The 21353-nt window shown below is 43.0% G+C and overlaps 1 protein-coding gene across 15 annotated transcripts in view; it reads right to left on the bottom strand.

Moving 5' to 3' along the window:
- Positions 1-7728, bottom strand: part of TCP11L2 (t-complex 11 like 2) — a 41836-nt gene extending 34108 nt beyond the window's left edge. For 5 of the 15 annotated variants that reach the window (XR_002515829.2, XR_002515830.2, XM_009181587.4 and 2 more), the window contains exons 1-3: positions 5994-7183; positions 2791-2879; positions 787-978 (exon numbers count right to left, since the gene is read on the bottom strand). Coding sequence is in view for 12 of the 15 variants with exons in the window: in XM_009181587.4 (XP_009179851.1) it covers positions 787-943 (157 nt within the window). In the remaining 3 variants the exon portion in view is untranslated. The other 10 variants (XM_009181589.4, XM_009181588.4, XM_021922853.2 and 7 more) reach the window with 10 other exon arrangements.
- Between the last annotated feature and the right edge of the window lie 13625 nt (positions 7729-21353).

Here is a 21353-nt window from a genome sequence, read left to right as displayed (position 1 = left end):
TTTTCTCTATTCTTACGTATTTTCTAAGTTTTAAAAAATAAAAATGTAAAAATTTAAAACACAAATGAAGCAATTTGTAAGAAGTGGACAGTTCAGCATATTAAACATTAGTTGCTGTTTCCTGCATTTGCTTTGCCAGTTAAAGGTGTTGTACTTACTAAATAAAGCGCCAATTAAAAAAAAAAGCCAAACACATCTGCTTTACACATCTCTAGTTTCTACACCCAACAACGGGAAAAAGATATCTCCTTTTGCTGTGACCTCTCTTTTAACTCTTTCTCACACCCCTAATGTAGTAATTCTCCTTGTGGGTACCTTCCTGGGGTGATTTGCACAATATTTTTTGAAATCAACATGAAACCCTTTAGATTATTTCACTTCCTTCCTGACCTTTCAATGAAGACCAGTTTCCTTCAGTGTAAATCAGGAATACTCAGAAAAGACCAATTTGAATTTATCCTTGAGCGGGGATCTAAGAAGTAATCTCAAGGAATGGCTTTCTGCCATTTGGGAGAAAAGACAGACGAGGTTGAAGTCCTGCTTTATCGTCAGACCGAAGCAGATCGGAGGCAGTGATCAAAATAAAAATCAGCAGGTTGTAAACTTTAGTGGCTATTTATTTCTGAGCATGTGTCCAGGAAAGCTGCAGTGCCCCTGCAGCACTATTCTGGGGCATCTAGAAAGGAGGGGAAGTCTGTTGCTCTCAGGCATTTCTGAGTTTTCAGATCCAATACATACCTAGAAGTAGCCCCGCCACCCTCAACCCCTGCTCCCCCATTGACTCACAAGCAGGAGAGCTGGATTTGCTGGAGGAGTCACTTGTAAAGCTCTGCCTGGAGCACTCACAGTCACTGAGTGAAGCCATGCTTTCGGAAAACCGGGAAGAATCAGAATCGCTTGGCTGGTCCTCTCCCACACACTGCTTCTCGCCATTGAAGGGCATTTTGGGTCACTTAAGTGTGGGTAAAAAGGTAGCACCTGCACAGACAAACAGACCCTGCATCAATGTTCTAGTTTGCTTTCTCTCCTTGCCAACATTTGATGTCCCACTGATTGCATTTCTTGCAAATGCTACCTTCTCCAGGAAGCCTTGCTTTTAGCCAAAGTGAACAGCACTCCTCTTGGGATGTCTGCAGCACATCTCCTGCATTTCCAGGTGAGTACTTAGCTCCTTGTATATTAGTCCCTTGTTATTTTCTTCCCATGGCTACTTCTGAATCTCCTTAATAAAGCAGAGATTGTGTCTTGTCCACGACCAGTGCCAGGTATATGACAAGTATTCATTCAGTGTCAGCTAAATCAGAATCCCTGAATCTCATTTGGTAAGCTTCAACCAGAACATTTGCAAGCTGATATCACGACACGTTAACCAGCCTGGTACTGCCAAAGCCCAAGCTCCAGAGCAGAGAATTTACTGCTTAAGCCTATCTTATTAGATTTAAATGTCAAAATTCCCAGTTCCCTGTCATGCTCTTATTTGAATATCTTAAAGTTTGTTTCCACTTTAAGTTGTCTTTTTTTTCCCCAGTTATTCACCTGTAATATAACAACTGTGCTATGCATGCTCTGCTCTTAATTTTTCTCTACTACAGTTGCCTCAAATGAGCTCTGGCTGCTTTTCCAAGTGAAAGTGAATAAGAGCTTCCAGCCATGAGAATTTATGAACTAGCTTAATAGTTTTAACTGTCCATTTCATTTTTCTACTTTAGCTGGATAGCACACTTGGTTTCTTAATTGTATTTAACAAGGCAGAAAAGTGCAAAGATTAAAATAATTGGGAGTCAGGAGTCCAGGGTTTGTGACCTGAGTTCATCATTAATGTGCCGTGTGACTTTATGCACATTTTTCTGAGAGGTTGGGCCAGTTATAAGGTTTCCCTCAGCTAGGAATATAAGATGCTCCAAACCCAGAGTTCCACGAGGCATCACTAGAAGTTCTGAGAAATTAAATGTGCTTATGCCAGGCATGCTTAATAATGTGTAACTATACTTGTAACTATACTTTCTTCCAGCAATTCACTGGAGGTAGAGTTCCTGACACTGGGGCTGCAATGGAAAATTTAAAAGCTTCAAAATGTTTAGAAACTTGTTTAGTGGGTATATGCCTCCATATTACAACTGGGCCTTAGTGTATTCAAGCAGAAGCCTGTATTTGAAGCCAAAATGTCCATTATTACTCTATTAAAAAATTGTCTCTTTCCTCATACAGGCTTACTAAGAATACCTAATTCATAGGGTTGGTGTGAGGTTTCAGGTACTCAATACTTGCAGAGTGTTTGGAACAGTCACTGACACAGTAAACAGTATACAAATGTTTTCTATTATTTGCTTTTTCTTGTTAATATCATTGCCTCAGGACTTAAACACTCTGGAGGGAAGAACAGTTTTAGGTCAGGATAACACCATGTTCTTCAACAGACAAACAAGGCTGGTAGTTAACATGGAACAGAACTCTTGGCACTTGTTTGACAGACAAAAGCCAAGAGTGAATGGCCCATCACTGTGTGAATGTTCTTCCACGAGTTCCTTCATACCTGCTCTTACCTTTCTCGGTCTTGAGTTTCCAAGTAAGTCACCTGGGGACAAAGCTACTCGATTCAAAAGGCACTGAGGATATTTATGCTGCTTTAAAAACTATTTTGGATTCTCCCTTAGACTGATGATCATGAAACCAGGCTGTTTCTTTAAGAAAGGTAATACTCCTTATGCAAACTTAGATCTACCTAACTTTTGACACTGCAACTCACAAGTAAATCAAACAACTTTTCAGAAACATCACATCTCATCATACCTGGAGAATTTAATCACTGGTCAAAGGTAAAGTCAACAGAAAAGACTGAAGATGACTCCAAGCAAAGCCTCCAACACGATAGCAGGTCACTATTCAAAGAAAATTAAGTACTGTCATATTCACATTTTTTATTGTATTATTCCATCACTCTGTGATAATAAATACAATATTATGTCATTTCTTCTGAAACCAATCACTGGAATGCAGCAAGCATTCAAATATTTATTGTTGAATAAATGAATGGTAGTAAGACTACTGACATTCAAGAGGTGTGAATGGGTACAAGGACTTGAAGGGGCTAGTGCTGTATTTCACTATAGATAGAGAGGAGATTGGTTTTTAATTTGCTTGTGATTCCTCAGCTTGTGTCCAGCTTTACTTCCTTATTTCCTTTCTGCAGCAACTCTATCTGCAAATAGTTCTGCACTGGTTCAGGATTGCAAAGATACACTGATGATAATACACGTCACTGAAGTCGTTAAGAACATTGCTTCTGGAGCTAGGTGGACTGGGTTCTCAATCCTGGCTCCTCTTGATTATTTACTGACTAGAAACAGACAACTTACCATTTGTAAAATGGGGACAATAATAGTATCCACCTTGTAGAAGTGTTGTGAAGATTAACTGAAATAGTATCTGTCAAGTTCTTAAGCTCCTAGTAAGTGCCTGACGGATGTCAATTATTATTTTATTCTTACAAAAGAAGTTACAAGTTCCGAAAATGTAATGTCATAAAAAACAAAGAAAGGTTGAGAATATGTTCCAGATAAAAAAAAAGAAAAAAAAAAAAACAACAACAAAACACTTGATAACTGAGTGCAATAGGTGATCCTAGAGTGGATCCAGAACTGAAGCAAAAATGCTGTAAAGGACAGTATCAGTCAATCAATAACACTGTTAACAATATTTGAATCTATTGTCTATTGTCCAATGTTAAATATGCTGAAGTTGAAATGTACTGTGCTTTTCTATTTAGGAATAAAGGGCCATGACATAATACAACTTTTTCTCAAACGATTCAAATGAAAGAGAAAGAGAAAAAATAATAAAGCACATAGGGCAAAATGTTAATAGGTGCATCTGAGTAAAAGGTACACAACACGGTATTCCTTGTATTATTCTCGCAACTTTATCTGTTAAGTTTGAAAGTATTTCCAAATGAAAGGTTAAAAGAGAAGATGATGGGCTGAACTGAAACTTCAAGATTCAAATTCAGAATAGTCCAACCTCTTGCAGTTTTGAAATTTTGATTGTGCCCACCGCTGCGATAACTTAAATACCACTCTATTACAAGAACTCTTCTAGACAGTCAAACTTGTCCTGATGTCCTTCTTGAACAGTGCCTAAAGAATAAAACAGGAAATAGGCCAGAGCCCTCCAGAAGAGGCAAAACAGATAATCCTTTTTAAGAGTTCATCCCTAGGTGGGTTCCCTTTTCCTAAGTCTCTGGGCCATGGTTTACGACCCTCTGTGATCTTAACTCTGCCCATCTCATTCTGCAGTGCTCTCCCACTAACCCCTCATGATCTTCTATGGGTTCCTTAGACATGCCAAACTTCCTATTTCAGGGCACTCACACCTGCTATTCTCTCCCCCTGAAATGTTCCTCTCCCTGATCTCCTTGTGGTTGGCTCCCTGTTGTCATTCAGATTTGAAATTTAATGTCACCAACTTCGAAGTAACCTTCCCTGATAGCTACACTCACTGCATCTAAATGAGCCAGCTAGAGCTTAGAACACTGCCTGGGCTAGAGCAGGAGCTCAATGAATATAGTTGCATGAACTAATTACGCCACACTCCTATTCATAAGACACCTTGAGTTTTCCTTCTTTTCTGCCTCACTCACATTACTCATATTCCCATTATGCAGTCACTTACAGTACTACACTTGTGTGTATATCTGTCTCCCACTAGATTTTAAGCTGCTGGTGGAAGCTGTGACTCTCCTCTCCAATTCCCAGTGCCTACTTCAATGCATTTGCAAGGCACCAAAAATTCAAACTAGCAAAGACCCACAGTTCCAGGAGCTTAAAGAAACTCACGTGTAGCAAATAATAACAATTACAGCTAACAGTCACTGAGTGCTTATTACTACCTCAATAATAAGCCATCAATAACTGCTCTATGATAAGTTCTTTATATATTTTATCTCCTTGAATCCTCATTATAACCTTGTTAGCTAAGGTATCATTCCAATTTTATCATAAGATCCTGAGGCCCAGAGAGGTTGCATTACTTGCCCAGTGATTCATAGCAGCGTAGAGGCACAACTCAAATCCAGGAAGCAGATCCCTGAAACCCATGCTCTCTACCACTCCAGGATGGCTGGAGAAAATTTGGTGTGCTGCTCATTCTTTCCACTCCCACTGCCAAATCGATCTACCCATCACCATGTGGACCCTTGCACACGTGGTAGCAAGCTGATCTTATCCTGGTATGGCTGCTCAAGTGCCATTCTGTGAAGGGCATCACTGAAGGAGTTCGTCACCCAAAACAATTCACCACCACCCCGCTACAGTGACAGAAAATCCTCTAGGAGGGAGCCATTCTTTATGCACCACAAAATCCCTAGTTAAACCCCACGTTAGCAAAAAAGTTAACTGCTTACAGTCATAAACATTTTGGAGTGAAATATTCAGATTACCCAGCAGGGCCTTGAGGAATGGAACCCATCCAGTTAAGGTTAGCTCATGTAAAAAAGAAACTTCAAGAAACATCTAGTGGGTACCATCCTTTAAGACCAGATCAAGGTCTAATGCAAGGACAAGCCTTCGCATACGTGTAGTAAAGGGAAGGGAGTCAGAGGACTAAGTCTGGGCTCTGAAGAAAAAAGTTGCAGATGATGTGAAAAATTTCCCTCTTCTGCAAAATGCTGCTTTAGAATCAGTCTCAAATAGCAGTGCTAAAGTTATTCATCCACAGCAAAGCAAAAACCATAGAGCAGAATAAAGTTATTCATCCACAGCAAAGCAAAAACCATAGAGCAGAGGGATAGGGGCCTACACCATTCATCTAGACAATACTGGTCTTCATCAAGTTAGAACCAACAAAGAGCTAGATAAAAGTCAACAAGCCAGTCACTGTCTACAAAGCAGATGTTCACGTTACACATGGCATTACAGCATCAGGGAGAAGGATTCCTAGGCACTTTTCATATTTGAAAGTACTCCTCTCACACTTGCTGGTCTGTTTTCTGTTAATACCTGTGCTTCCCCTTCTGGGGCCCTCAACCTCTCACAAAATGGCATTGAAGCTGCATCCACACATGACTGGGTATCTTTGGTCCTGGGCCTCTTCAAATCAGGCAATTTCCACTGGCTGTCAGGGTGATGCATGAAATCCCTAGAGAAGACAGGAAAAGGACCACAGAAGGGAGCCTCCTCAAGTGGGAACCACTGAAATAAACTCATTATCCGTTGGCAGGTAAGAAGAGCAAGGTCCCTGATTGGGCTGGTGACCATGGGTGCTGAGACGCCCACAGGGGACAAGGACAACTTGTTCAGTTTCTTCACAGTTAAGGTAGCAGGACAACCATCTAAGATTTTCCCAAACTGCAGTCATTTGAGTACCACTCTTTATGACTATTTCTACATCTCCCTCCTTACCTATGCTATAATTTACTAACCGTGTCTCCTTATCTTAGCTAGATTTTTGCATTTAAATGTATTTATTTTAAAAGGAAATTCTGTCATTGTGAAACTGCTTACTTAATGGAACAGATTTTCTTAATAGTAACGAAAACAAGTAACCATGTTCATCCATGTGCCACCTTAAATCATTGCTATTACCCCCACTGGTGCCACCTACAGTAGCAGCTTTGGGAAGCACAAGCAACCCCTGAGGGTTCAGCGTTTCAGCCCTGGCCCGATCGGCATTTCTCCACCTCTTCCCCTTAACCTAAGGTCCCGGCAAGGGGACGCAGCAGCAGTCTGCACGACCTCGCCCACGTCCTCTGGCCGCCCCTCCCCTCCAGCAGCACCACGTTTCCTGTCAAAACAAACCCTTGGGGGAGGGGACGGCGGAGGCAGAGCTGAGTGCCCGGGAAACCACGGCAACAAACTCCAAACACACGCGGCCGGGCCCGCCCGGCCTCTACCCTGGCTCAGTTCCCCACTCCAGCCCGGCCGAGGGGTGCGGGGGAAGGGGGTGCCCTGGGCCCCTGATGGCGGGATGCCGCTGGTACCTGTCCAGCAGGATTTAAACAGCGGCGAAGCGGCCTCTGGGGCCCGAAGTCTGTGTCCACCCCGACACGCGGGGCGGCCACTCGGTGCCCCGCTCCCCGCTGCCACGCGGGACGGCAGTTCGAGGTCAAACACGGGGACGTGGAGTGGTGAGACAAGAATTAGGAGACCAGCTTGATGGCCCCTGCCCCGCCGTCCCAGCATGGAGTTCCGAGATAGGGCGGAGGAGCCTTCGGGCTGCAGCAGTGTCCCCTCCGTTGGCCCCGGCCGGTCACCTGCGAGCCGGCAACGCCTTCCCCGTGAAGGATACGCACCGGGTCCAGCACGTAGACAAGAGGAGAACGGCGACGGAGTGATCCCGCGTGAGGGCTCTCTGGGCGTCCCCTCACCGAGCACAGCACTATCACCTCGAAAACTCACCAGTCCAACAACCCCCCCAACCCCAGCGTCCCCCCAGCGCAACGCGGTATTTAAAGGGCCCTGAGGGACTCTAGGGAGGCAGCCACGGCGCGGCCATCACAAAACCGGATAGCGGGGGGACGACGGCACGACGGGGCAAGGGGATCCAGGGCCCTTCAGGCTCCGATAGCCGAGCGCTCACAGACTGAACCTATTAGACAAACAGTCTTCGTCATGTTTAAACCAGAGAAGCCGAGGACAGCTCGGATGGGAGGGTGTTTCGGATGCGAGACGGCACGGTCTCCCCGCGCGGCAAGTGGTGCGGTCCGGGCTGCCGGGGGCGGGGAGAGAAGTGTTTACGGAACTGAGGCTGCCGCACCGACGGGAGCGCCGGGCGTTGGGGGCGGGGCTTGACGGGGCACTGGGGGCGGGGCCGAGCGGGGGTGCTGGGGTCGGGGGGCCGAGCAGGGGCTCTGGGGGCGGGGCGAAGCCGCCGGCCGAATTTCCAGCGGAGCGCGGAACGGATCCCCTGGGCTTCCGGGCGCACCCGCGTGGACTGCACCGCGAGCTCCCAGCCGCGCGTGGAACATTGAGTGCCCGTACACCTCTGTCTAGACGGGGCGATCCAAACTGGGTGCCCACCACAACACTGTCCACACTTACAGAGACAACCCAACTAACAACGCTGCTGGTGAGCTTTCCCACGGACGTCAGCGACTAACCGCGTCATCTCCAGTTGCGTCTACACCTCCACATAAACACGGATTCAGATTTGCACCTGCACGGGACAGTTAGCTCCTGGGAGTCACACCCATCCAGGCCCTCTGAAGACTTGGTGTGCGTGCAAAAGATAAAGCGTCTTACTTCCTCTGGGGATCTTGGCAGCACCTATCTCCCGGAGAAATTTCGACCTTGGTTAATGTAAATAACCAGTCCCAGGAGGGCTCTGTGCCGTCTGGCCTGCTGCTCCGCTCCTGCTGTGGGCGTGCTTGAGGGTGTAGAGAAACAAGCTTCCCCCAACTGCTCACATCAAAACCATGCCCTCTGCCAGGTGTAAATCGGTGCTGTATTACTTGGGAAATAGTTTTATGCAGGAACTACTTACATGAAGTTTGTATAGACTAAAGTATTTCTGTTTAGTGCCGAAATTATGTCTGGATTGTGGAGGCAAATTGGCCACCACCATTCAAAAACAACAACAGCAGCAGCAACAACAACAAACAACAGGCAACATTTTAAAGCAGGGTAGAAAGTCAGTTGTTTAGTGGTTACAACACAGACTACTCTATGGTTCCAATCCTGGCTCTGACATTCACTATGCATGAGATCGTGGTCTCTGGGGATAACAATGATAGCTATTTCATTGGGTTATTGTGAGGATAAAGTGAAATAAAGCTTGTGAAGTGCTTAGCTGGGTACACAATAAGCACTCAATAAGTATTAACTATTTGGCAAACCACTGTGGCCAAACTTAGCTGGTGATCTGTATAAATTTGTATCTGTGCCTCCTTTTGCCACTTTCCTCTCTTCTCCTAAAATATACAACCTAATAATACAGGTTCAGAGATTAAATAGAAGGTGCTGTCCCCACCGGAGTTCTTCCCTACAAACATGCCCTTCTTTATGTCATTTGTTGGATAAATAATCAGGATGACAGAAGCCTCCAATTTCAATTCTTGCCAAATGACAGCCACCACACAACTGCCATCACCACCTTAAAAACTCCACAATAGAAAGATGAACACCCAAATCCCCCAAACTTCTGGTAACTCTGACAATGACACATGGCGACATTACTTCCTTTGTTAGCTTTGTAAGGATTTAAGTACTGTTTTGTGCTATGACACAAGTTGGAGCAGGTGACCATGAGTCAGGGTAGTTGTCTCTAATACCTGAGTGACCAGCTGCCTGACCCTAGGCATGACACTTCTTTTAAAGTTCAGATACACAGCTCTCAAAGCCACCAGGAAGCAGCTTTTGTCAAAGCAAGTTTCAACATGTGCTGGTGTACAAGCCTTGATGTGGAAGTGGTGGGGGTAACATCAGAGACCCAAGCTGAGATAAGAAATGATGCTGGAAATACTATCTTCTGTTACTTTAATGTTAAATAACTTGCTATCTGAAAACCCTTTGGTGAATTACCTGACCAACTGCCCTTGGCCTGACTTGTGTATAAAAGCACTTTGGGCCAGGTACGGTGGCTCAGGCCTGTAATCCAAGCACTTTGGGAGGCCAAGGCGGGTGGATCACAAGGTCAGGAGATGAACCATCCTGGCTAACATGGTGAAACCCCGTCTCTACTAAAAATACAAAAAATTAGCTGGGCGTGGTGGCATGTGCCTGTAATCCCAGCTACTGTGGCAGGAGAATTGCTTGAACCTGGGAGGTAGAGGTTGCAGTGAGCCAAGATCACGCCACTGCACTCCAGCCTGGGCGACAGTGCAAAACTCCATTTCAAAACAAAAACAACACTTTGAAAAAATGGAGTGCTGTAAAATATAAAGCAGTTCCCTCAAAAATGAGCCTTGTATCACATTGTTGCTCAGAGGGCTCAGACAGTCATAACATAAAATCTTCCCTGCTCAGGTTATGTTCATGACTTTCTGAGAAAAAACAAACAGACAAACAAACAAACAAAAAAAACCCCAAAGTCTGAAAAGGCAACCTCTTTAGTAAGTAAAAGAATTAGCATTTTATTTGAAGAAGACATATTATTACACGTAGTTTTTCTAACTTACCTTTTTTGAACCACTTGGAGAACTGACAGTGATAACAGTTTGTTTTCTCCCTATAAATTACACGGTAGACCAAATGTGGTCTATCACTCTTGGCAAAAGACTAAGGGCAGATAAAATTTTTGTCCGATGAAGAAATAGAAATACTCATTTTCCTTTTACACTTCTGAAATCTGAGTTTTAAATTATAATAAATCATGGACAAAAATCCAAAAATGTACTTACAGTTGGATTTGCAACCTCTCAGCCTTATAACTTTTCTAGTGGAGTTGCATCTTGTACTTTAATGTAATGCAAATTTAGCTATACGGGACTCATCTAGGACAGAATATGAGGAACACAAGAGAATAACTGAAATACTTCCAGTGATCTTGTCCCCTATTTCTCTCCATGGGAGTTTGAGGCTTCTCTTCCTGTGTTGATCAGTTTCTGAGCTTCTCATTATGTTCCAAACTTCTTTCCCATGGCTGGCTTCATGGGCATGCAGTCTGGGCAGTCGCACAAGGTCCCACCCTTGGAAGAGCCCTGTGCTTGGTTTAACACTTTGCTGCTGTTATGTTGAGATTCTTAATATTGTGCTTTTTGAAAGAGGGGCCTTGCATTTTCATTTGCACTGGACCTGGCAAATTATGGAACTGGTCCTGATCTCCCCACACAGAATATGAGTCTAGTGGTTAAAGACACTTATTTTCCTGCCCCTAAGTGCCGATCAATTATTTCAACTAGTGCTCAGTCGAAGAAACTTATGTCTGTTTCAATGCTGGAAGAAAAGAAATAGCCCCAAACAAACAAAAACAACAAAAACTTGGTGTATCCCAGGTCTTATGGCTCATTTAAAAATTTTCAAGAGTAATTTTCACTGTACTTTGACCTCATGGTCTTCCTTAAGAGCCTAATCCCTCATGTAAGATGTGAGTCCATTGTAATTGAAAAAAACAAAACAAAACAAAAAAATGGGCCGAGCATGGTGGCTCATGCCTGTAATCTCAGCACTTTGGGAGGCTGAGGTGGGTGGATCACCTGAAGTCATGAGTTCGAGACCAGCCTGACCAACATGGTGAAACTCCATCTCTACTAAATAGAAAAAATTAGCCAGGCATGGTGGTGCATACCTGTAATCCCAACTACTTGGGAGGCTGAGGCAGGAGAATCACTAGAACCCGGGAGGCAGAAGTTGCAGTGAGCTGAGATTGTGCCATTGCACTCCAGCCTGGGCAACAAGAGTGAAACTCAGTCTCAAAAAAAATGGCCGGGCATGGTGGTTCACACCTGTAATCCCAACAGTTTGGGAGGCCAAGGCAGGAGGATCACTTGAGGTCAAGAGTTTGAGACCAGCCTGACCAACATGGTGAAACCTCGTCTCTACTAAAAATACAAAAAGTTAGTTGGGCATGGTGGCACACACCTGTAATCCCAGCTACTTGAGAGGCTGAGACAGGAGAATTGCTTGAACCTGGGAGGCGGAGGTTGCAGTGAGCTGAGATTGCACCATTGCACTCCAGCCGGGGCAACAGAGCGAGAGTTTGTCTCAAAAAAAAAAAAAAACAAAAAACTAAAAATTAAATTAATTTTTTTTAAAAGGAATCCCACTTTTTTCTCTCCCCTGTCCATCTTCAGGTGCTACAGAAAGGGCCAAAAATCAGTGAGGGGGAAAATACAATAGAAAGCAAAAAGAAGAAAATGAATTTGGCTAATACACATACTAGAGAATTAGGCCCTGAATGTTCAAAAAGTAACTGCATACCTCCTACTCAGTTTTACTGTGAGCTCTAAAAATAAGGTCTATTAAAAAAAATTAACCACACCTTTTAGGCAAATTTTTTTGTTCTATATACTTTCATTTGGAAGATAAGGTAGATCTAGGCAATCGACCAGTTTTGACTATTAACTGATGCTTGAACAATTTTCCAAAGCACCAAAACCAGTTTTCTTTTGACTCCACTGAACTGAATTAGTAAAAGATTAGCAGTTATTTCTCATTTCAATTGCCTGTACCTTCACATTTAGGCACTGCCCAGTCCCTGACCCTGTCACATACTAAAAAGACAAATATTCTTAGTAATCCCTACACCCCTCCCTGGGCCCCTTCCTCTTACCTGGGCACCACTGTTGTCCCCTGGGAAGCAGAAACAGAATGAAAACAAGCAGTGAAGACAACTCTGGGGCAGGAAGTGGGAGGGGCCAAAGAGAGTTGAAGCTCAAAGGAGCACCTATGGGAGGCCAAACAGGTGATGGCTCAGACCTCTGACCAAGCCAGTCACTCTCTTTAGCCCACCTCCAGGCCAGCAGGCAATCAACCATTTTCTAAATGATTGCTTTGCTAAAGTGTTCGTGGATGAACACTTAGGCCCTCAGTTTTAAAATAAAATGAAATAGCCAAATGGGCATGAGGAAGACTACTAAAATAAGATGCAATCTCCAGAAGACATAAAGGAAGGATTAAGAAATGTGACTCTTTAGATACACGATTCAACATGAAAACATGAGTTGCAGAACGCTGATTATGGAGTGACACGATTTATGCTAGTGAGAGCTTACACTAGAGACAGCACATATGCATTGTGCATATATAAAATACATAGAAATGGACTAAAAAGAAACTGAACTGTTTAGGAGGCTACTTAGGCAAGTTAGTTCCTCGTTTATTCCGTATTCATTCAAACAGCTTATTTCTTTTGCAATGAGAATGTCATTCATATATTACTAGTCTATTTCACACTGCCATACAATGCAACTACTCTTATCATTGTATGTCCTCCTAAATATACCTTAGTGAAGATAGGCTATGATACTGCACAATAAGCAAATTTCCCATCTCTTTTTTATTCATATTTAAGAAAGCCATGACAACAAATGGAGCTTTTCATATAAAGTATATAAAAGAACAGATTTGCAAAAAGTCCCTCACTATGGTATGTCAAAATTATTAATGCTGGGTGGGGGAATATTGATCCTTACTTTTTAAGTTCTTTTTCTCAAGCCCTATTCTTTGATAGCCAAAGTGCATGCAGTTTGCTTTCATTTTAAACATGTTTTTGCCCCAAACTCTGACCTATAAAGCCTTACCTTTCTTTGATGATAAACTGGACAAATGTCCTTTCTCAAAGTGATATGGGGCTTAAATAATTACACTACCTTTTCTTTTTTTTTTTTTTTTTTGAGGCAGAATCTCACTCGGTCAGCCAGATTGGAGTTCAGTGGCATGATCTCGGCTCACTGCAACTTCTGCCTCCCGAGCTCAAGTGATTCTCTTGCCTCAGCCTCCTGAGTGGCTGGAATCACAGATATGTGCCATCACACCTGGCTAACATTTTGTATTTTTAGTAGAGATGGGGTTTCACCATGTTGGCCAGGCTGGTCTCAAACTCCTGACCTCAAGTGATCTGCCCCTTGGCCTCCCAAAGTGCTGGGATTACAGGCATGAGCCACCACATCCAGCCATACCTTTTGAAGATAAAAAATTGAGAGCTCTGAACATTCAGATGCCTGTACAGTAGCTTTTACCTGAGTTCCAGGGCATTCTACAGGAAGGTCGTATACTAGGGCACTAAGGGTTTATGTTGACTAAAGAGATACTCAGCAGTGACTCACTCAGTTGGCAGGTCAAGAATAGAAACCAGAAGAACTCACTTCATGGCTTCTCTCCGCAAATACACACATACACACGTGCAGTGTCACATGCAAAGTATTACCCATTGGCATAATTATCTAATTTCCATAACAACATGTCAACAAGCATACCAGCTCTGTACCAACTAAGTGCCCAAAGTATTTATAATCACATTCCATTACTCTCGAAGAGTGCCTGGACCAGATACTGGGGTGGCTGTGCCTTCCAGAAAGCAAGAATGGAATGCTGCTTTATACAAAAATATGAAGCTGTTTACATAGATATATATTCACCCCCCCCCCACACACACACACATACACACACACACACGAAACATTTCTGGCCAATTCCCTCAGAGGGATCCTAGGCCATGCCATTATTTATGTTACATGTACATCTGCATGTACGTTATCAGTAAGTTCCTGAAAAGCTCAGTATAGGCCAGGAGCAGTGGCTCATTCCTACAATCCCAGCATTTTGGGAGGCTAAGGTGGGCGGATCACCTGAGGTCAGGAGTTTAAGACCAGCCTGTTCAACATGGTGAAACCCCATCTCTATTAAAAATACAAAAAATTAGCTAGGTATGGTGGCACACTCCTGTAGTCCCAGCTACTCGGGAGGTTAAGGCAGGAGAATCACTTGAACCTGGGAGGCAGAGGCTGCAGTGAGCCAAGATTGCACCACTACACTTTGGCCTGGGCGACAGAGTGAAACTCAGTCTCAAAAAAAAAAAAAAAAAAAAAACCCCAAAAAAAACCTCGGTATAATTATACAAATAAATTTTAATAAATTTTAATGTTCAAGCTGAATTCTTTATTTAAAGGAAGACCTCTGTGATTATACGTGGACATTTTTAAAAATGGCTTTTTAAAAGTTGTAAGCATTACATAGATCAAAATTTTCAAAGAATCAACTGAGGTACAAAATCATTGTATATAATTAGGAAATGTGGTATGGTGGAAAGAGGGTGGGCTTTGGGTTCAGACAGACCAGAGGGTTGACAACTGAGTTCCACCACTCATTATACATATGTCCTTATCCCTACAGGTATAAAACGGGGATAATAATGTTGTGGGGGCCATTTGTCATTTTGGTGATCCAGCTTCCCAAATGGTAAACTGTTATTTATGATAGAAGCCAGAGAGGGGATGATATGCTAATCCCATTCATACTTTATTGCTGGAGCTGGAAAGGCATTCCGTCTTCCCAGACCCCGGCGGCTGTAGCATGGGCATGGGACCTACGCATGTTCTGTCAGATGCTGACCACCACAGGTAGATAAGAGTGATTCACAGAGCTACAGTGGTGGTGCCCAATGCTGATGACACCAGCTATGGCATCCTTAGCATGGTCTTAGGTATACCTGGCTTCCTTTAGTTCTTTCCCAAGCTTGGTTCTTCAGTCTAAAATATGTTAGAGTCACTCACTAGCTACTTCCGTGAGCTCCCAAGACCCTCTGGTCTCAGTTCCATGAGCTACGAAGACTCTTCTGGTCTAGTCAGACTAGGGTGTATTATTTGCCACTAAGAACCTTGCCTAGAACAAATACCCCATAACCCGTGGGAGAATTAAAAGGAATAATGTATATGAAGAGTTGAGCAGAGTGCCAGGGACATTGTATGGATCAGTAAACTGTAACTACTATTATTATAGTAGTTATTTTAATGATTTAATATTTACAGTTTTGACAGGTCCTAGGCAACTTAAAGGTCTGTGACATGTGATAATTTAAAATTCTGCCAAGGAGCAAATTTGAATCCAATAAGTTAGTGGTACAACAGTCATTTATTTAGCTAACAAGTGAGCCTAACACATCACCCAGTATTTATATATCAATATGAGGATTACTGTTCTCCACTCATTAGGCCAGTAAGTCAGGATCCATTCAGGAAAATAATATAACATTATATAGTGTTAAGAACAATGATCCAAAAACTTGGATAATTATCCAAACGTTATCCAAAGGCTTGGAAATAGGCAAAAGGGATTGATGGATGTCCTTTAGTAGGGTGCTGTGTAGTGCTGTGTAGTAGCAGACTCGTGCAAGGATTCATGCATTATCTAGGACTGTGTACCTTTGTTGGACTTACTACTCATTATTGGTTCGGATATTTCAGAACTTTGTAAAGGCAAATGTTACTTTATTAAAAACTGATAACAAAGGCCCAGTGTAGTGGCTCATGCCTGTCATCCCAGCACTTTGAGAGGCCAAGATGGGCAGATTGCTTGAGGCTAGGAGTTGGCGACCAGCCTGGGTAACATAGAGAGATCTTGTATCTACAAAAAAATACAAAAATTAGCTGGGCATGGTGGCATGTGGCTGTAGTCCCAGCTAATCAGGAGGCTAGAGCGGGAGGGTCCCTTGAGCCCAGGAGTTCGAGGCTACAGTGAGCTATCATCACGGCACCTCACTTTAGCCTGGGTGACAGAGACGGTGGGTCAAAAAATCAAAACCCAAAACCCAAAACAAAACAAAATACCAAAAAATAGATAACAATGCCAATTATTCTTGTCCATTTCTAATACAAGTAAAATCATTTCTGTTCTATAGAAAAGATAAAATCTTACTATTTATTACCTTGTAAGAAATTAACCAATTTTGTATCTAACCTAGTAAGATACAAATCTTATTGTAAGATTTTTAAAAATGCGTTTCTTGATGGGATATATAAACCCTTATTTCTCAAATGTTCCTTAAATCAACTTTACCATTTTACTGGCTAACTCTTTAATTGATGAAATAAATGTTTTTTTTAAGCCTGTGTTTGATCTATTTCATATAAGTCATGTTTTGAACTTGTTGAAAATTATATTTTGACAAATAGAAGTCAATCCAAGGGGCCACGTAGAAGGAGCATGTAATCCAGAACTGACAACCGCCAGATAGGCTTCTCAGAGAAAGGAGCAGCCAAGCAGAGACATGTACAAGAAGTTCTCAAGTGATCTCAATAAAGCAGACTCAGGCCCCTAAATCAGTATTTAGGTAAAATTCATGGTTGAAAAATAAGGCTGATATGAGCTTAACTGATAAGGAAGAAAACTGGAACTGCTTAGCTAAAAATCTGGATTGATTTAAACTGCTTCAGTGCTGCTTTTATAATTTTCAAAAATGGCAGCAGATAGTTCACTTTGGAACCATAGGTATATGCTAACTGTGGGAAATTCACCATTCTTGCCAAATGAGGTGAGGAACTCAATTCACTTTGTAAATCTACATAGATGGTTCTGCGCAATTTCTTCAGGAGCCCAGAGCTCAACCATAAGCTTGGTGTAGAGGGCATTGCAATGAGTGGCTTTCAGCCCACAGATGGACTTTGAATTTGAATGCCACAAGCCCACCTCTCTTATGTGTAGCCTACTTCATACATGAATCACCTAGTTCTTTAAGCATTTTTGCCATCTCCATGAAGAAAAGTAGGGCCCTTAGCATTGTTTTCACCCATGAAATCTGCTATGCATGACTAGATACAAAAAAACAGACCTCAGGAGAGCTTTTAAATGTGCAGCATGTGTCACACATGTCCTGTGATTATTGGAGGATGTGAAAGTCACTCACTTTAGACTGTGAGGAAAATCTAGATAGTTCCTTGGGTACAAGGAATGTCTTCTACTCGTGAACACAAGCAACTTAACTGTTTAAAGGCTGAACTCAGAGGCTCAAATTGCCTGACTTTGAACTAACAAGGGTTTCAGGATTTTTTTGTTTTTCCTTTTAGCAGGAGGGGTTATGCAAAAATTAAACTTCTCCTGAGCACCTAAAGTCTCCAGATGCTGGGCAGGTAGTGTTTACCAACACTCCCCTCAATAGCTGCCTCTTATTCTCAGGCTACCTGATGGCTGAGACCACGATGTCTCTTTTGGGCAAGGTCATTCTCATACTTGCTCCATAAAAGGGGAAAATACAGGCATGGGAGTTCCTCTTCTGGAGCACAGCTCTGAGGCACATGCAGCTATGCCCTAACCCAAATGCACCTCTTGGTCATGGGTGATGAGAATAGGAGATACTTCTGCCTGTGCATTGGAGCCTACAGTGAGCAATGCTTGCTTGTGTTTGCCCCAAACCCTTTTTCAGATGATAACTCTTTATATCCATCTTTGTTTCTTTATTTTTTATTTATTCATTTATTTATTTTTTTAAATTTGAGACAGAGTCTCGCTCTGTTGTGCCCAAGCTGGAGTGCAATGGCATGATCTTGGCTCACTGCAACTTCTACCTCCCAGGTTCAAGCGATTTTCCTGCCTCAGCCTCCAGAGTAGCTGTGATTATAGGTGCCCACAACCACACCTGGCTAATTTTTTGTATTTTTAGTACAGATGGGGTTTCACCATATTGGCCAGGTTGGTCTCGAACCTCCAACCTCAGGTGATCCGCCAACCTTGGCCTCCCAAAGTGCTGGGATTACAGGTGGGAGCCACGGTGCCAGGCCTATATCCATCTTTAAATTAATCTATGTTCTTTTGCACAGTGCCTGTGACATAGTAGTTTCTCAGTGCTGTATATACTGATTGGTAAGAGGACATTAAAGGCACACTTCTAAATACTGGCTGGGAGTGCAGGAAGTTAGTCGGCAGGGACAATCACTGATCAGGAGGGAAATTAACTCTGATGAACTTTGACTATAACTTTCTTTTTCCTTTTTTCTTTCTTTCTGCTTTGCCTGAAAACCAGGAAATAGACAAGGTAGAGCTAATCATGAAAATTAAGAAGCAAATATATTCCCTTATCTCTGCTTAAATTACAAAGGGATCTCTCTGTCCCTTTAAAGAAAATAAAAAGCTATATGACCACAGAGGCTCTTGAGGAAAATCTAGATAGTTTTTCTGGAGACACGATAAGCTGAAACAAACCCCAGGCAAACCAAGAAAGATGAAGAATCATTTAGGACTACCCAGAATTTTGCAAAGTACGGTGATTAAGCAGTGTTTCAAACAATTACAGTCACGGTTGCTTAATGATCAGGATACACTCTGAGAAAGGCATCATTAGGTCCTTGTGCAAACATCATAGAGTGTACTTACACAAACTCAGGTGGCATAGCCTGCTACACACCTAGGCAGTATGGTCTAATCTATTGCTTCTAGGTTACAAACCTGTACAGCGTGTTGCCGTGCTGAATATTGCAGGGAATTGTAGTAACACTATGGCAAGTATTTCTGTGTCTAAACATATCTAAACATGAAAAAAGTACAGAAAAAATATGGTGTAAAAGATAAATTATGGTACACGTATTTAGGGCAGCTGACTGTAATCTCATGGGGCCACCATCACACATACAGTCCACCGTTGACTGAAATAGTTATGAGGTGCATGACTGTATAATTATTTACAAAGACTCATAACAATATAAACATTTCTTCTGGGGAGTAGTAGCAGGGTTGGGAAAAATAGCATACAGGCAGTGGAAAGAGGGTAGATTTATTTTTAAAAAATCAACCTTCCTAAATACTGAAGGATTTTAGGCAAGCTGCGTAACCTTTCAAAGTCTGAATTATCTTATCTATAAAATGAGAATGATCAGGCCTAACTAATTGGGAATCCTGTGAAGGTAAAATGAAACGAACATATGTAGGCTATGTGCCAGAGAGTGACTTATCTACTTCCTTTATCTGCTGGTCACACAGCCTCCCTTATGGTTAGATATTGACATACTATGGGATTTACTGGATTCTGGCCAGTGAAATAGGAGGGAAGTGATGGATGGATTTTCACTCACTTTCTTGGGACTCCAGATTCATTTTTTGTGTGTGACAGGGTCTCGTTCTGTCACCTAGGCTGGAGTGCAGTGGCACAATCATAGCTTACTGCAATCTTGAACTCCTGGGCTCAAGATATCCTGCCTTGGCTTCTTGAGAAGCCGGGACTACAGGTACATGCCACTGTGTCCAGCTAATTTATTTTATTTTTGTTTAGTTTAGTTTTGTAGAGACAAGGTCTTGCTTTGTTGCCCAGGCTGATCTTGAACTGCTGAGCTCAAGTGATTCTCCTGCCTCAAGTCTTTCAAAGTGCTGGGATTACAGAGGTGAGCCACTGTACCTGGGTGCCCTGGATAAAGTTGTACCAATAAAATCGACACCATCACTGTTTCATTTATATATCTGGTTACATCTGTTCATCCCACTGGACCCTGTGCAGATAGGGAATCTTCTTCACGACTGTCTTTCTAGTGCTCGGTGTGGTGTCTGGTACGAAATTTGGTTCTTCATAAATATTTTGTAAATAAATAAATGAATGAGCTACCCCAAAGCTGAGTCTTGAGGGGTGAGTTAGCTAGAAGAAGAAAGGGAGTCAGAGTGTTCTAGGTAAGGGGACAGAATGACAAAACTCAAAGAGGTGAGAAATGGCAGTGTGTACCTAGCGGGGAAAAGCCAGACTTAAAGAGCAAGAGTGATAATACATTTCACATTATTTAGTTGATTCCTTTTTCTCACCAATCAATTTTTTTCTTAATCCCATTGAAAACGAGGGGAGGCTGGGCATGGTGGCTCAAGCCTGTAATCCCAGCACTCTGGGAGGCCGAGACGGGCAGATCATGAGGTCAGGAGATCAAGACCATCTTGGCTAACATGGTGAAACCCCGTCTCTACTAAAACATACAAAAAACTAGCCGGGCGAGGTGGTGGGCGCCTGTAGTTCCAGCTACTCAGGAGGCTGAGGCAGGAGAACGGCGTAAACCCGGGAGGCGGAGCTTGCAGTGAACTGAGATCCGTCCACTGCACTCCAGCCTGGGCGACAGAGCGAGACTCTGTCTAAAAAAAAAAGAAAAGAAAACGAGGGGAAAAAAAGGCCAGGCGCAGTGGCTCATGCCTGTAATCCCAACACTTTGGGAGACTGAGGCAGGCAGATCACTTGAGGTCAGGAGTTTGAGACCAGCCTGGCCAACATAGTGAAACCCTGTCACTAATAAAACTACAAAAAAAATTAGCTGGACATGGTGGCTCATGCCTGTAACCCCAGATACTTGGGAAGCTGAGGCAGGAGAATCACTTGTACCCAGGAGGTGGAGGCTGCAGTGAGCCAAGATCGTGCCACTGCACTTCAGCCTGCGTGATAGAGCAAGACTCTGTTCCAAAAAAGAAAAAAAAAGAGAGGAAGAAAAGAGAAAACTAGCTTTTGGTCTAATATTCAGGTCCTGAAGCAGTGGTCTTATACATTGGTAGATCTTAGATATTCCTGCCCACCATGCTTCTGTTTCCAGGATTTCCCAAGGAGACGAGAGAAAGCCACAGAGACCAATGCTTCTGTGTCCATACCACTTCCCTGGATCATGGACTCCGTATCTTGCTCTCTTCCTCCTCTCATCGTGCGTCGTCATGTCACACACCTACTCAAAAACCATCAGTGGCTCCCCATGACTCCCAAGTAAAACCCAAACTTCAAGGCCTTCATTGATTGGGAAGCAACCAATTCTTTCTTCCTTATTTTCCAGCAAGCTTTCTCTAGTTATTATGATTGTGTAACAAATTAGTCCCAAAACTTAGTGGCACAAAACAACCTTTCATTATGCTCACAGATTCTTGTGTATCAGGAATTTGAACAGGATTCAGCAGGGAAGGCTTATCTCTGCTCCACAATGTCTGGCACCTGAACTAGAAGACTTGAAAGTGGAGAGTAAGAGTCACTGGAAAATCTCCACACTT

The sequence above is a fragment of the Papio anubis genome, chromosome 9 (assembly GCF_008728515.1).
Source record: "Papio anubis isolate 15944 chromosome 9, Panubis1.0, whole genome shotgun sequence".
Taxonomy (NCBI): domain Eukaryota; kingdom Metazoa; phylum Chordata; class Mammalia; order Primates; family Cercopithecidae; genus Papio; species Papio anubis.
Note: the sequence above shows the minus strand (reverse complement) of the source record. Positions and strands in the feature narration are given on the sequence as shown.